At 39.0% G+C, this 14,810-nt stretch overlaps 3 protein-coding genes and 1 long non-coding RNA gene across 7 annotated transcripts in view; 3 read left to right on the top strand and 1 right to left on the bottom strand.

Annotated features, from left to right (window-relative positions):
* LOC116848161 overlaps positions 1-7,258 on the top strand; it is a 13,694-nt gene extending 6,436 nt beyond the window's left edge. Inside the window, exons 2-3 of the long non-coding RNA XR_004378918.1 lie at positions 5,594-6,144; positions 6,428-7,258. This is a non-coding gene — a long non-coding RNA (uncharacterized LOC116848161). The remainder of the gene's footprint in view (positions 1-5,593; positions 6,145-6,427) is intronic.
* Positions 1-10,741, bottom strand: part of LOC116848158 — a 62,549-nt gene extending 51,808 nt beyond the window's left edge. For 2 of the 4 annotated variants that reach the window (XR_004378915.1, XR_004378917.1), the window contains exons 1-2: positions 10,597-10,741; positions 2,645-2,746 (exon numbers count right to left, since the gene is read on the bottom strand). Coding sequence is in view for 1 of the 4 variants with exons in the window: in XM_032823975.1 (XP_032679866.1) it covers positions 2,645-2,746; positions 3,489-3,745 (359 nt within the window). In the remaining 3 variants the exon portion in view is untranslated. Of the gene's footprint in view, positions 1-2,644; positions 2,747-3,488; positions 5,093-5,238; positions 5,601-10,596 lie in introns of those variants that run through there. The other 2 variants (XR_004378916.1, XM_032823975.1) reach the window with 2 other exon arrangements.
* A 113-nt stretch (positions 10,742-10,854) lies between these two features.
* On the top strand, positions 10,855-12,103 carry LOC116848160 (28S ribosomal protein S36, mitochondrial). Its single transcript, XM_032823976.1, has 4 exons — positions 10,855-11,005; positions 11,143-11,197; positions 11,286-11,461; positions 11,642-12,103. Exons 1-4 carry the CDS (start codon positions 10,982-10,984, stop codon positions 11,657-11,659), a joined length of 273 nt encoding a protein of 90 aa, XP_032679867.1. The 5' UTR covers positions 10,855-10,981; the 3' UTR covers positions 11,660-12,103.
* Positions 12,104-12,524: 421 nt separating this feature from the next.
* LOC116848150 (golgin subfamily A member 6-like protein 1) overlaps positions 12,525-14,810 on the top strand; it is a 9,682-nt gene continuing 7,396 nt past the window's right edge. The window contains exons 1-3 of the mRNA XM_032823955.1: positions 12,525-12,821; positions 13,094-13,447; positions 14,147-14,409. Of these exons, the coding sequence (XP_032679846.1) occupies positions 12,677-12,821; positions 13,094-13,447; positions 14,147-14,409 (762 nt within the window). The 5' untranslated portion in view covers positions 12,525-12,676. The remainder of the gene's footprint in view (positions 12,822-13,093; positions 13,448-14,146; positions 14,410-14,810) is intronic.

Raw genomic sequence — 14,810 nt, 5'->3', positions numbered from 1 at the left:
GAGAGAGAGAGAGAGAGAGAGAGAGAGAGAGAGAGAGGGGGAAGAGAGAGAGAGAGGGGGGAAGAGAGAGAGAGAGGGGAAGAGAGAGAGAGAGGGGAAGAAAGAGAGAGAGTTCACTTAATTTTGCTTATATATTTATTATCACGTAGCGCGTGCGATCATGCGTCGATTCTTGGAGATGGCGGCTTTATTGCGAGCAATTTGAAATATAAATGTCGTATGGTATCTAGCGATAATTCAAGTTCAATATGCGTCGCGGCTTGTCGGTTTTATTATCACCTCACAAAGATATTACTTCGAGCATTTATCCTACTGTTCGCGTGATCGACGACGACGTATAAATATATGTATATACATATATATGTGTGTGTGTGTGTCAAAAGCTCACTTTTTACTTAGTTTCGAGACTCTTCGCGCGATTCATCAAGCGCGGATTTGTTTCTCTTGGTGATTGAGTATCGAAATTTCAATTGCGTTTTGTTCACTCTGCATAATCGAGTCGGACTTTGGTAGAAGATTCTCATCAAGCTGCCGGGCAAGCGATTTATGGTGAGACTTAATATCGGAGTGTTTTCGAATCAAGGGACAGGAGATCTCGTCTGTTTTAAATATTCAGACGTGCGTAAGAAAGTCGAACATATTGACGCAAGATTATTTGTCAATTGTTCTCGATTTTCTGCAAGATCGTGATCCTATTAAAAAAGATATAATTAGCTATCTATCAGGTATAATTAGCTATATCGGGATCTCGCTTCCACGGCAGATCCGCGATTAACTCTTGCGAGAAATTATCTGCTGCACACCTGCGGTTTCTTAATCTTTTTGAGCATTTTTCTATACACGAGACAGGAGGAAATTGAATCGAGAGTAAGTAACCGTGTGATAATGTCTGCGAGTCAGACGACATTTAGCCGCAGTTATTTTGAGCATCCGCGCAGCTGTGTTTGCGCAAATGATTGAAGAAAATCGCGCTGTAAAATCGATTGAAGAAAATCGCGCCGGCCTCGTTAGAATTTCGAACTGATCGGTCGTCGCGCGAAATCGAACTCGCCAGACTCGCGACTACCAATCGAGGGGATCGCGATTTCTTTTCGGCATCTCCGCGGAGCTTTGACAATTACGGCCTAATCATTACGCTTACGTGAATTCGACGAGATAACAGGTACGATCAACAGGCCAGGTATCGCCTAGAGGAGAGTTTGTAACGGCTGCACCGAACGCGACGTCGTTAATTAGATCGGCAAACCAACGTTGCGAACTGACATTGTCGTTGCCAGAACTTCAAATCGTCCCCGCGCGACATCGACGCGGAGCTACGTGTCCAAATCGAAATTGCAGAAATATCGAGAAATATAATACACAACATATAAGTAATTGCGAAGTGTATAAATAATATTATAGCCTTGCTCTTAGCGTGTATCTTCTCTTACGGAGATATGTAACTTATACACGATTAAAAAAAATCTTATCTCGACTCTTGATGTATTTGAAATTTGCTGCACTGAGAGAAAAAATATTTAAAAAATAAAAGATATTTACTCAGTGGTCACTAACAACATATTCGCTTATACTAATATAAAACATTTTTCAAATATTTTATATTAGAAAATATACAATACATATATAATATTTATTAGTTATTCGATATTTATTTTAATTATCTATATTTATCTGGAAAATATTAAATATTTTCTATTAGAAAATATACATTTATATCCGTTATATTTATTTGATATGTATTTGAATTATTATCTGAAAAATGTTTATCAAATATTTTTCAAATATTTTATATTAGAAAGTATATATTTCCTTAAAAAGTATTTAGCTTTTCATGAAAGTGATGGTTTACTCTATTTAAATAAGAGAATTTAGATTTTGGTAAATATAAGTTATATTAGCACCTATCGAATAAATATTTTGTATCTTTTATGCTGCAATTCTAAGCAAATATATAAGTAAATCATAAAATTGTAAAGTCGTAGCTTACGAAAAAAAAAATTATAAATATTTATGAGTTATTATATGACTTACGATCCGCATAGAATTGCAGATCTACTCATAAGTACTTACGAATCTTACGAGAACAAGTTACTAGTTTTACAATTTTGTCTAGAATTATAGTATTAGATATTTTTTCTCAGTGTCAGCTTCTGCCGTGACGGAGATGCAACTCCTCGATATAAAACTCCGGCGAGACGATATCTTCTACGACATTTGAGCGTTCCGCGAATTTTTTTCTTTATCTAATTCGGTCGCGATACCGCTGATAGCGAAAGGCCGAGGCAAGAACGAGCTTATTCTTTCGCAGAACTTACATACTCATTATTAAGATCGAGAAACTCGGTCTTGGATAAAATTCGAATCGTGGAGAAGTGCGATCGCTTGGCGAAATCGGCGGACTACGATCGCCAACGTGCCATTCATAGACCTGACAACGTACAACTTCGCGGGCCTTATCAGCGAGCCCCGGCTCTTCGTCTTGGCAAACGTGCCACTGTCGCTTGTCAGTGTCGCGGAACACACTCAAGAGGTACGATAATGCATGTCGTTGTAGTTCAGCTGTAACAACGGTGGCAGACGAACGCGAGAAATCGAAGGCCGGCCGCGGGGCTGGCGGCTTATCATTGGCAGATAGGTTACTTACGTGTATTTACTGTAGCTACGTTCGATTTCACGGCTCGGATAAGAGGCTGCTGCCGTGGCTCCGATAGAATCGCGGGAATCGCGTCGTGGAATTCGCTGCGCTCTGAAACAGAGGAAAGAAAGCGAGCTGGAAATTGGTCGCGCGAATCAATATGGTGAGGGAGAGTCCTTGACATCTTGTGTGTTGTTATCATTCACGACAATGAGACGAAGCTGTCCTAGGCGAGTGCAAAGTGCCACTGATCGATCGAAGAATGAAGAGAGTTAGTCTGTTCTCTTTAGACGCGCACCAGTGCTGCGCTGGAACATTATTCCTTTTCCCTTGAAGATGCTTGATTACGCAGGGTGAGTCGTAGCCTAGCGTTAGATTTTAAAATATTTCTGTTGTTTCCTTTTTAGAGGGAAATTTGTAAGGAGTAAACTGTGTGGTTGGAAGAGATAAATGTTGCGGTCAGCCAATCTTTTCACAACCACAGGTTATTTCTTACACTTTCCTCTAATATAAAAGTAGAAAGTTTCATAAAAAGGCTCTGCTGATATCAAATCAATTAGCGAGCCTTCAGGAGTCTGCACACATGGACGTTGTGGTGTAATAGAATCAAAGTGAGCTCGATGAAATACTTCTAAAGTCAAGTAGTCTGCGTTTCAGTCACAAAGTCCATATGCTGGATACAAAGTATGGACTCGTGACTAAATGCATATAGATTTCTTGACTTTAGAAAGATCTCATCGAGTTTAGTTTGATTTGATTGCATTGTGTACATTCGTGCGTACAACTTTTAGATGTCTTAGATTTATCTGGAGAACAGCGGAGATATTTTGGAATTTAACCTCAGGTGACTCACCTTGTGTGCTTATTTTGCTCTAAAGGAAGAAAACGCGAGCTGATTTGGCTGAAAAAAAAACCTCGCGAGCACATATCACGCTCGTCGTTCATGTCACCGATCTGTGACACGTGTACTGAAGTCCCGAAACCGTTATAAATAGCATTTAGTACCGCCACGGCCTTCCGCGGCCGATTCCCAGCGTCGATTGCGCACGAAAGCGTTTTGTCTCGAGCGCGTGTCGCGTAGTAAAATAGAGCGCACGTCGCGTTATGCATATATCGGCGCTGATCCGGGCGTCTATCTCGTGCGATCGGTCCCGCCGTTCTCGCCGATTTCCATCGGGCATGTCGAGGTTACACTATCACGAGAGATAAGCGCGTTCGCGTTGAACGCGGAACGATAACCAGGTTGTTCTTTTCTGGCGCCTGGCTTGGCGACATGCAATTTATATATACAGAAAAAAAAAGAAATAAAAGAAGGCGCCACGGCAGTCTGATAAAACGCCGAGCGTGACTCCGGTTTCTTTCGAAAGCGGAAAGGCTCACTCACCTCGCATACGGGAAATTCTCGCTCGGAAGAGAGGGACGGGGGGGAGGAAGCGCGCGATCGATCGATTGATCGCGCGCGCGAGAACGGTTTGGAAATAAAATCGAATCCGGATACGTAAGCGCGCCGATATGGCGAGATCATAACTTTCTCCGAACGCGGAGGTTCTTGCGAAACTTCATACCGGTCCGTGTGCGTATACCGACGGTCCGACGTGATGAAAAGTGCGAGAGAGCCTTTAATGTCGGCGTCGGGGGGAGAGACGGAAAGAGCACCGGTCGATAATATCTCCGTGCGCGCTCGAGAGGAGAATTGAGAGGACCGATACCGCGATAATTCGCGAGATGAACGTCGCGCGTAAATTACACTCGCTATTTATAACCGCATCTCGCGGCTGCACGTGCCTCCGGTAAATTATTGGCCGGCTGTTAATTGATAACGTTAAGGAAACAGGAGACGAGCGCGACGGATCGGTTCGCGACGCTCCCGCGGCGAAAAATGCGGAGAAAAATTTGCGCGCGGCGCGAGTCATGTGTGCATCGTTCCGCGAATGCGAATTAAGCCGGCCACTAGAACGCGAGAAGATCCTCCTCGTCAAGCTGAAATCCGCGTGGCTTGCTGAATGACGTGTCGGCGCTGCTGAGCGCGCGAGTAATTATGACGTAACAAGGCACGTAACGCGGCTGAGCACATGGCGCGGAACTGTACAAATCCGCGTATCTCTGCCGTGGCTAATGTTGGATAATGTACTCGAATTGCAGCTTTTCGTTACAAAAGTCACAATGGAACCGAGAAAACTATCACGTCGTTTCGATCGATTATCGTATTAAAACACTTTTTCCACATGTATTAATAATCATTACTTGAAGCTTGTCTACCACGAATTTAAAGTTAGATTTAAGTTCTTTATTTGGATCGTAATATATGCGACATCACATTTGCAATCATGATTCAGCTGAAAAATTCATATTTAACGCTAAGAGCCTGTACTAGTCATTACTTGAAACTCCTCTCAAGTGTGAGACACCAAAATTTGAATTCAGAATTGAATGAGAATTTTTCAGTTGAATCACGATTACAAGTATAAATGATACATGTGTTATAATTTGATTGAAAGACTTGGATAAAACTTCAAATAAAAATCTGAGTATCTCACATGAGAAAAATTTCAGGTAACTAACTTCCTTAACACGAGTCTAAATTCGAAATCTGAGCATCTTACCTGAAGCACGTTTCAAGTAATGACTATTAATATATGTCTTTGTGTGAGCGAATAACGAGTTCAACGAATAACTTTCGACGATGTTTTCTCTCTCTTTTTTTCTTTCTTCCTTTTCCTTGTCAAGAGCTCTCGCACCGAGGAAGGCCGGCTCTCGCAGCCTTTATGAGACTTTTCGCGTGTATGTTTAGTCATTGGGCATTATGTATCCGCGGGCCCAAGTTACGCGACTTTCACTCCGAAATGTCAACGGCTGTTTCACTTTTCCGCGCTCCCCACCGCGCGCATATCGATCAATCCACAACAAAGGGACGATTGTTGCATGGCGATTTACGATTTCTCTCTGTATCTGTTTCAGATAGTAGGCACGACGCGGCCGCGTGTATTATGTGCCGATGTGATCACGAGTAATCGGAATTCGCGACCTGGAAAGCGGAGTGCTAAACGTGCGATCTTCCGACTGAGACGAGAGAGAAACTCACGATTTGGCTTACGATTCACTCACAGCTCATGGTGCTCATTTTACCTCCCAACATTATCCATATCTTTATGATATTATAAAAAAAAAATGCTTAAAACAAAGTAATGTGCGCGCCAATAATTGTGACCAAAGCGTTCGCGCTGTAATACTCGTATCGTGAAAATAAAAGCGTTGTAAATGATTACATTTATACACTGAGAGGAAAAATATCGTAGGCGCTACCTAAAGTCTAGAACCATCAAGCAAGACTTAAGTCTGAAATTTTGTCTGAAAACCGTCCGAATTAAAGCGAGAAAATTGGAAATGTGCGAGTCATATGTGCGAGAACAAAGGACAATAACAAAGGACAATAACAAAGGACAAAGTATTTAAAGGACAAAGATTAACGGCGAATCTTCTGCTTTCAGGCTTTCATTTTGAATCTTTAAGTATGGTATTATAAGAGTTTTAAGCTTTGCTCACTCAGTGACTTATTACGCCTTATCTTATTAGTCTTTCACTTAAAAATTTCTAGTTTCTTAAAACCTCAAGAAAATCTTAGCTTTTCATGAAAGCAATCGTTTATTCCATTTAAATAAAAAAATTTAGATTTAAATAAATATGTTATTAGTGCTCGCACTAAAGAAATATTTACTATTTTTTTTTAGATATTTTTTTGTCTCAATGCACGTATGTCTAAGATTCCTTGATTGATAATTGGATTTATTTTAGCTTATCTATTATCAGAGTGGTTCAGCGCGATTGGAATAAAAATCTACTATCGTATCAAGAGGATCTTGGCGCGGACATTTTCTTTGGTTATCTAGCTGTATGAGTTTTATTCGACATCATAAAGCTAGGTTACCGGAGTTAAGCTCCTCGCCATATCAACTCCACCGATCTTCCCCTTGGAGCGTCTCTACGCTTCAGCGAAAATAAAGAACCGAGACGCCGAATACTGTTACACCTGACGTGTCTTGAACATCGTCGCGGCATCGACTTATTGAATAACAAAGGCGCAGACAAAACAAAAAGAAAAAGATAATAACTGAACGTTCGTTCTTCGACAACGAATTTCAACTCGATTGACACGTCTCTATCGCACACAGATAGAATTATTCGTTTCGCGCGATATTGGGCGCTCAGTCGAAGTACTCGAAAATTGCAGTGTGATCCGATCATTGTGAGACTATTTAGATATTATAATTGTAAGGTGTGTCGCATTTTTTTAATAAATATATGTATTGTGGAATATCGCATTTTAATAGGTGAAATTAATTTGAATGAAATAAGCGCGTCTTGGTTGAACGAAACTGAATTTCTAGTTTTTAGAATTTATGAATTTAGTTCATACACTGTGAGAGAAGAAATATTTAAGAAATCTAAGAAATAAAAGATATTTATTTCTTGAGTATTCTTACATTAACATAAGATTGGTTCACTCTTACATTAACATACTACTGTGTCCAAAAAGTAAGACCAGTTTTTATTTATTCTTCCAAATCTATTTCGTCGCCTTCAAAGTAATTCCCTCCTGACATAATACACTTATGCCAACGTATTTTCCAGTCCTCGAAACAAGAATTAAAGTCGCCTTCCGGGATGACTTTCAGAGCGCGTAGCGATTCACGTTGTATCTCTTCTATCGTCTCAAAACAATTTCCCCGCAGTGGACTTTTGAGTTTCGGGAATAGCCAGAAGTCACACGGTGCTAAATCAGGCGAATACGGTGGTTGTGGTACGATATAGATCGAATTTTTGGCGAAAAAGTCACGAAGAACGAGTGCAGTGTGAGAAGGTGCATTATCGATGTTTTGGCACTAGTCGAGATTTTACACGTTTCAGGCCCAAAATATCTTTCAAAATGGTATTGGCAGATCCTTTCGAAATACCAACAGCGTCAGCAAGGTCTCTAACAGTCATTCGACGATTAGCAAGCACAAGTTCTTCGATTTTTTTAACGTGTTGTTCATCGGTAGAGGTTGATGGTCGTCCGGAACGCTCTTCGTTTTCAACACTTTCACGATCTTCTTTGAACTGCTTATATCACTTGTAAACATTCCTTTCCGACAAAGCATGGTCCCCGAAGGCTTTCTGCAATATCCTGAACGTTTCTGCACCCGAAATTTCATTCCGCAAACAAAATTTAATGCAACTTCTTTGCTCAATATAATTAGACATTGTAAAAATCGCCGAATGCACTTTTAGCGTCATACAAAACCAAGCGTAAAGCAAAAAGTAATGAATGTTTTGACATGAAATTTGTCACAGATGTCTGTCACAATGCTGCCAACTTAGAAAAAAAATATTTATGATGTGCGGTTTACCCGCGCGATTTAAATTGAAAACTGGTCTTACTTTTTGGACACAGTAGTGAGATATTTTTCAAATAAGAAAATATGGGTTCTCCTAAAACCATAGCTTGTCACGGAGGCAATGGTTCGTTTTATTCAAACAAAAGAATTTAGATTTAAGTAAATATATTATCAATACTCACTGAACAATTTTTTTATTTTTTAGATATTTTTTAGATATTGTATTCTCACATTGAAAAAAATAGTTGAAAATTCGTTTGTGGGATATAAAGTTTGTTTTCGTGAATAAACTTTATATTCCACAGATAAATTCCCAAGTAATTTTTCCCAGTGCGGCGTACAAACCAGAAATTCTGTTACTTTCAAGCAAAACGCGTTTTGGCTGTCTGTCAATTCGATCAAACTATTTGCGTTGCGTTGCAAACCTGAATGAATAATTCGCAAATGTGCAAACGCAGAGAACAGTTGTTATAACGAGAATATATATTTGTTATTTTATCCTTATGCGAACGATCTAAAATGTCACGTGGCGAATAAAACCGCGGATTCCAGCGTCATTCCCCTCCCGTTCATCTTTCCCGAACAAAAAGGACCTTCGGCATTGTCGTGCCGGATTCGAGCGATGTCGAGCCGTTGGGCCCTTACAATGGGCCGAGTGTTCGATATGAGGAAGCGGACGGGTGCGGATCCATAAAGAGGTAAGCGACATTCGCCGGTCGCTCGCGACTGTCGACGTATGAAAAAAAAAGGCGAATGCCGTCGGCCGCCTGCGGTTCTCTGTATTCCCTTGGCGCGTGAAACTACGAGCTGAGCATTTGTAATTGCCGTTAGTGTCGCTGACTCGTGACTGGCCTGCCGAAGGGACTTTTCAGAAGCGCGCGCGTATCGATATTCCCGCGCGTTATTGCGCGGCTACGTGGCCGCGCGGTCGGAAATAACTCGCGTCGCCGTTTCGATGATCGCCTCGTGGGGAAAGTTACGTCGTTGATTTCGCCGTCACGTCGCGATTTAGGGCGATTCGCGGGACGACTCCGCGGAAACTCGCGTTGGGAATTTTAACGTACCCGATGCAGCCCTATCGATTTGAAATGATCATGAAACACTGAACAAAAAAATACTTAAAGATCCATTTTTGTAACGTAAAGTTAATTCCGCGAAAGAAATTTTTACTCACAAATAGATATCCAAATATCTTTTTCTCAGTATATACACGGGAAAAAATGTTTGTTGTATTGAAGTAAAGTTTGGTCTTAATAAATGAATCAATGCGTTCTGATTTAAATACGCAAAATTTCTATAGTTCTTATGACCCACATCTATATCTCCAGGAATCAGAAGTTCTATTTTCTGTGATCAAGATATATTAGTTTGTTCATTATAATCAAATTTCATGTTAATACATTGAGAAATAAAAATATCTGAAAAGTAGAAATATATTGATTTGGTGGGACTAATAACATATTTATTTAAATCTAAGTTCTCTCTCTCTCTCTCTTCTCTCTCTCTTCTTTCTCTTCTCTCTCTCTTTTGTTTAAGAATTGACTTAGAATAAACAATTTTTCATAAAAACCAACGGTTTTATTAAGACATATTTTCTCATTTGAGAGAAAATTTTTCTCAATGTAAAAGTATGTATATAGTACGAATAAATATGTTATTAATATCCATCGAATAAATATTTAATTTTTCAATGTTTTTCCTCTCAGTGTACAATCAAACTTTCTTCTCTGTTATTATAGAAGTAGAAGTGGTATTTTTTCTGACCGTTTATCTATTGCTAAAAATATATTATTAATAATATTGCTGTCATTATCGTTACATCATATCACAATGCGTACGATCTCCTTCACGGAAACGTTCTTACGGTAAATAACCGATGATTTTACGTTCCCCGACAAAAACACAAAGGCCTGTAAACGCCGCGAATCCGAAGGGTTAACGCATCGAAGGCATGACTCGAGAACGGAACGAGTTGTTTCATTAAACACACGCTGTGCCTATGAAACGTTACATTTTAAGTGTGTGCCGACACGGTGCGTGACGACGATGGTTCCCACAATAAAGGAGCCGGTATATGTTTACCAATTATACATATGTATATGCGACCACAGGAACGAACACGTCCGGCGTGATATTGCAGGAAAAACTCCTAGCTCTGTTCAAATTGCACGTAGAAATTAAAACACAATACGCAAAAATCTCCCCTGGCTTTCTTGATCAAATATACGCGGTGTTAGAAAGCAAACTTTCTTTTCTTTTTTCCATGTAAAATTTATCTCTAGAAACAAACACGTAATCACAACAGTAATCGCTTATACTTCTGGAACAGTTTGTTCAAACAAATCTGTGCAGTGCACTTAATTGGATTTTGGCGAGTTGCTTTATGACGTGATCATAAGGAAATATCTCTGCGATTTTCGAGGTCGAATTTATTAGCTCTCATATATGTTGAGAGCTAATAAATATTAATGAGCATTACTAAACATATACTTTAAAAAAAATGGCATTATATCTCACGCATTCATACTCAGAGATACGCAATTTTTCATTCTCCGCTTTATCAACGATATTTTTGAATATTTTTACCTGAGAAGAGGGCGCTATATTATAATCGTATGAGATTCTTTGAATAGCTTCCAAATCCTGACTCCAATGGCCAGTCTATTCTATTACATACAAACGTGGAATCGTTCGAATTTCATCGTCCTCGAGGTAACGGGAGATCGTGGTATCTGGGAGACGCAAGGCTGTCGGCGTAAATTCACCCTTTTCCGCTGCACACGAGACGAGAATTTGGTCACGGCCCGTATCGTCAAGACTCGTTTGGTCGTCCGTCGAGTACTGAGACGCCATCTAACCGCTGTTAGTAGAAGCTGGAGGCAGCTGAGGGGAGCGGTGGCTCTCGTCGTGTAGACGAGTTCAGTTGGAGGTTATCTCGTGTTTAGAGACTTATTGGTTAGAGAAAAATTTGATGATGGCGAGCCAGGTTTGGAAGGTCAGTGCGAATTCATCTGGAAGAGACAGCCAGAAATCGTCTTGTATTGTGATGATCTCGCGTTAAACATCGCCACTGCCGTATTTACGCGACGCGATTCTCATTTCCACCAGATGATTACGTGATTTTTCTTGCAGGTGATTAAGCCGCACGTACCGATGATCAGGTTTCGCAAAGGTGGCTCTAATTTGGGTAATGTATATTGACACCACTGTGGCCAACGTGCATCTATTTTTCGATTAAAAAAAGTGTGACATTGAAATTGGCATTATTGGTTAAGTCGCTGGTGCGACAGCCGCTCCATCTGCGCGATCAGGGCCGAGTCAAATGAAGCGGAGTGCGGGCAGCGGTGCAACGGGTCCTGGGGTGACCGTCCTCCCGACGATAGAAGACCTTTACCTCCCGCCAAGGTATCAGAGACTGCCGTTAGGTGACAAGGAAATCGAGTACATTAACGTAAGCTACGATTAATTCTTTAATGAGAATTTTAATACGACAGAAGTCTTATTTTTTACGGCTTTCATCTGTCTCTTGATATATGTACATGTATATATATTTAAGAAGATTTGGACATATATATATTGTATATATGTTATTATATACTTAATATTTAGCATATATTTTTGTATGTTACAGCGTGGTGGACCAGAGTGATTTTATAGTGTGTACATTTAGAATATTCTAAGTCCTAAGTACTTAACTTTGTTATGTGTTCGATGCAATGTGCTATTTAAATAAATGATCGTGACAGAGAAAGAAAGAGGGAGAGAAAGAGATTCTGCACTGCAAATATTATTTCACATTCATACCAGATGTCTATCGGGCAAGGTCTACCGTGACATTGCCAGGGCCTGCTATTTTTGGCACAACTCTCAGCTCATTCCTGCTGTGTGAGTTAATCCTAGATCACAAGATAACAAGATTCTGATCAAATATCTTGCAATCAATTTTTACTGCAAATTTTTATACTTTTCTTCTATAATTGAAAAATTAAGGAAAAACTTATTGTATGTTGTGTATTATTTTGTGTTGCTATTATATTATTGTAATATTTTAAAATAGTTGCTCAAAGTCTCAAATAAATCGCTATTCTCGATAGCCTTTGATTTATGACGACAGTAACGGCAATAAGTCGTGCGAATTGTTCTACAGAATAAAATTTCACATTAAAATAGAAGAATAATATTAATAATATTAATCCAGTAAAATTAATATATTCGAAGTAATATCGTATAATCGAGAATTTTCTCTACAATTTACAAATTCATTTCAAATTTGATTCCATCTTAAAAAATGTCTAAATATCTACCATTGATAATCAGAACTTTTTTTGCAAATAAATGCGTAATATTTTTAAATGTTGTTCGAGACTCAATATACTCATGTTTGGACTTTCCGCAAATATTTATTATAATTTCGTGTTTCATACGTGATTTATTTCCGTAACCCTCTCTAAACAAAATGAAAATTTGGGCGACGCGCTTCGACAATACGGCACTGTGATATGATAAAAATAGCAGACGACAGTGCGCTGCGGCGGCTGCTTCCATCTCGTCTCTTTGTCGTGAGATCCCTGGATGTGAGTGCGGAGGAGAGGACTCGCGATCATAGTTTTATCCGAAGTTTTCGAAGCACGAAACATTTACGAACGACGAACCTATTACGACGAAAATGGCCGAAGTAACGGATTTCGGACCGAGAAAGACGATTTTTATACTCGCGATTGTGGCTGGCTGCTTTGCGGTGTTATGGCCGAAAATTTTCTACCCTATGCTCACAGCATCTGTCACTTCACATCACCACACGGACAGTTCTGGTAAGAGTCCAACAATATTCTACGTGCTAGACTACATTAATAGTATAAGAAATTCGTTTGGAAGTAATAACGTTGTAACGTGACTTTAAATGTTTAGAGTGATATATATATATATATATATATATATATATATATATATATATATACATACACAGGCGGAAATTAATATAAAATTCTTCGAGAAATGTTCTTATTATGTTCTTTAAGTTGTTGTTTATCAATTGACTTGAAGAGATTCAGGTGATTTTATCTTATGGTTCACATTTGTATAGCATGCTGCGAAGTAATATTTGAAAGTGATGTCACTGCGGTGGACATTATGCAAGAAATGTGTCAAAATATATTGCGACATCATCCAGTCGATCCACGCATTAGAGACGCGTTAAAGCATAACAAATTGACCCCTCAGACCTCCAGTTTGTGCAGAGAAGAAGTTCTAGCCCGATGTGGCATAGACTTATCATCCTTTTTGGCTGAGAGGGAAAGCTTGGGAAAGACATATAAACAAGTACTAGAAGAAATTAGATCCTTCAATGGTTCCCTCTGTCTTAAAATGAATTTTGGTGTACCACTGTCACAGTTAGGCACACCTCATCTTATCAGATATCATATTTTGATGCCACACAGTAAGAATTACAAGGACATGTAAATTAATTGTCATTTAACATTAACAGAATCTTGTTACACTATTCCAGTATTTATTCATTAATAAATAATTAACTATGTGTTTGTATGATGTGAGGCATTTTTAAAATGTGTGTAATTTTGTCCTGCTAACTCAGACTAATATATCAATTTAATCAGCGATATTCACACAAGAATCATATAATTTATGTATTATATAATTAGGTAAATTTAAAGAAATATATCTTTGATGCATCACATCATGATGTATATATGGAAAGTAAATTCAAGTTGTCTACCTTGCTTTGGCTGAATGCCAAAAAACCCAGCGTGATGTTTGGCAAACAAGACCTGGCCCATAGTCAGCTTCAAATACAATTACATTTGACCTATTATTCTTTATTCAAATTTTCAACAGAGAAACTCTAAATTTTATAAAAATTATACATATATAGTTATATATTAATATAGAAAATTAGTTTTGGATTTAAATATAATAGTTTTGGATTTGAATAAATTATAACAGTCTTTGTTACTTCTATATTGCAAAAATTAACTTATTTTTATTTATATAATTTTTATTATTTTTATTTCTTATTTATATTTATTTCTAGCATGTCAATGCAGATTGACATCTCTTGCAAGATGCTAAGTGAAAGTATATTTTATGGATAATCTATAGATATTTTATATGTGCATAGATACCATACGGCAGGAGCGTCGTACTCCTTCCCATGCAGGCGAAATGCATCCTGCAATGAGAGAACGGGGAAGGGCCATACCGTCTTCTCATGTTGTACCAAGGATAGTGGACAGACCGGAACACATCATGCCAAAGATGAGACCACCTCTCGGTGGCGCTGGTCATGTTGTTCCAGCTCCAAAAGGAAACAGTACAATGGGGATTTTAATGCCGCTGTACACGATAGGAATAGTTTTGTTCTTCGTGTACACCATTGCTAAGGTAACGTATAAACCCGCATAATAATTCTACCTGATGTTTGCGAATGTGATTAATTCACAATTTATTGGGAATACAAATAAGTCTCCGCCGTTTTTTATCAAAAATTGGGCATTTATTGTGAAAGAACGGTACCTTATGTTTTATTCAAAGTATTGTCCATCGCTAGCCACTACTTTTTCCCATCTTTCTGGCAGCATACGGATACCGTGTCGGAAGAACGTTTCATCTTTTGAGGCTATCCACGAATCAACCCAATTTTTGGTATCTTCATATGATGTGAAGTGCTGCTCAGACAAACCGTGCGTCATCGATCGAAACAAGTGATAGTTAGAGGGAGCAATGTCTGGTGAATACGGCGGGTGGGGTAAAACTTCCCAATTGAGTGTTTCCAAGTAGGTTTT

This window comes from Odontomachus brunneus, unplaced genomic scaffold (genome assembly GCF_010583005.1).
Source record: "Odontomachus brunneus isolate Ranch 3 - 2012 unplaced genomic scaffold, Obru_v1 Obru_scaffold_090, whole genome shotgun sequence".
In the NCBI taxonomy this organism is placed as follows: domain Eukaryota; kingdom Metazoa; phylum Arthropoda; class Insecta; order Hymenoptera; family Formicidae; genus Odontomachus; species Odontomachus brunneus.
This window is presented reverse-complemented; position numbering and strand designations above follow the sequence as displayed.

Coding starts and splice junctions, on each gene's coding strand:
- LOC116848160 (XM_032823976.1), top strand. CDS start 10,982: ATGATGGCGAGCCAGGTTTGGAAG. Junction 11,006..11,142: donor TGGCGAGCCAGGTTTGGAAG/GTCAGTGCGAAT, acceptor TTTTTCTTGCAG/GTGATTAAGCCGCACGTACC. Junction 11,198..11,285: donor CAAAGGTGGCTCTAATTTGG/GTAATGTATATT, acceptor TTATTGGTTAAG/TCGCTGGTGCGACAGCCGCT.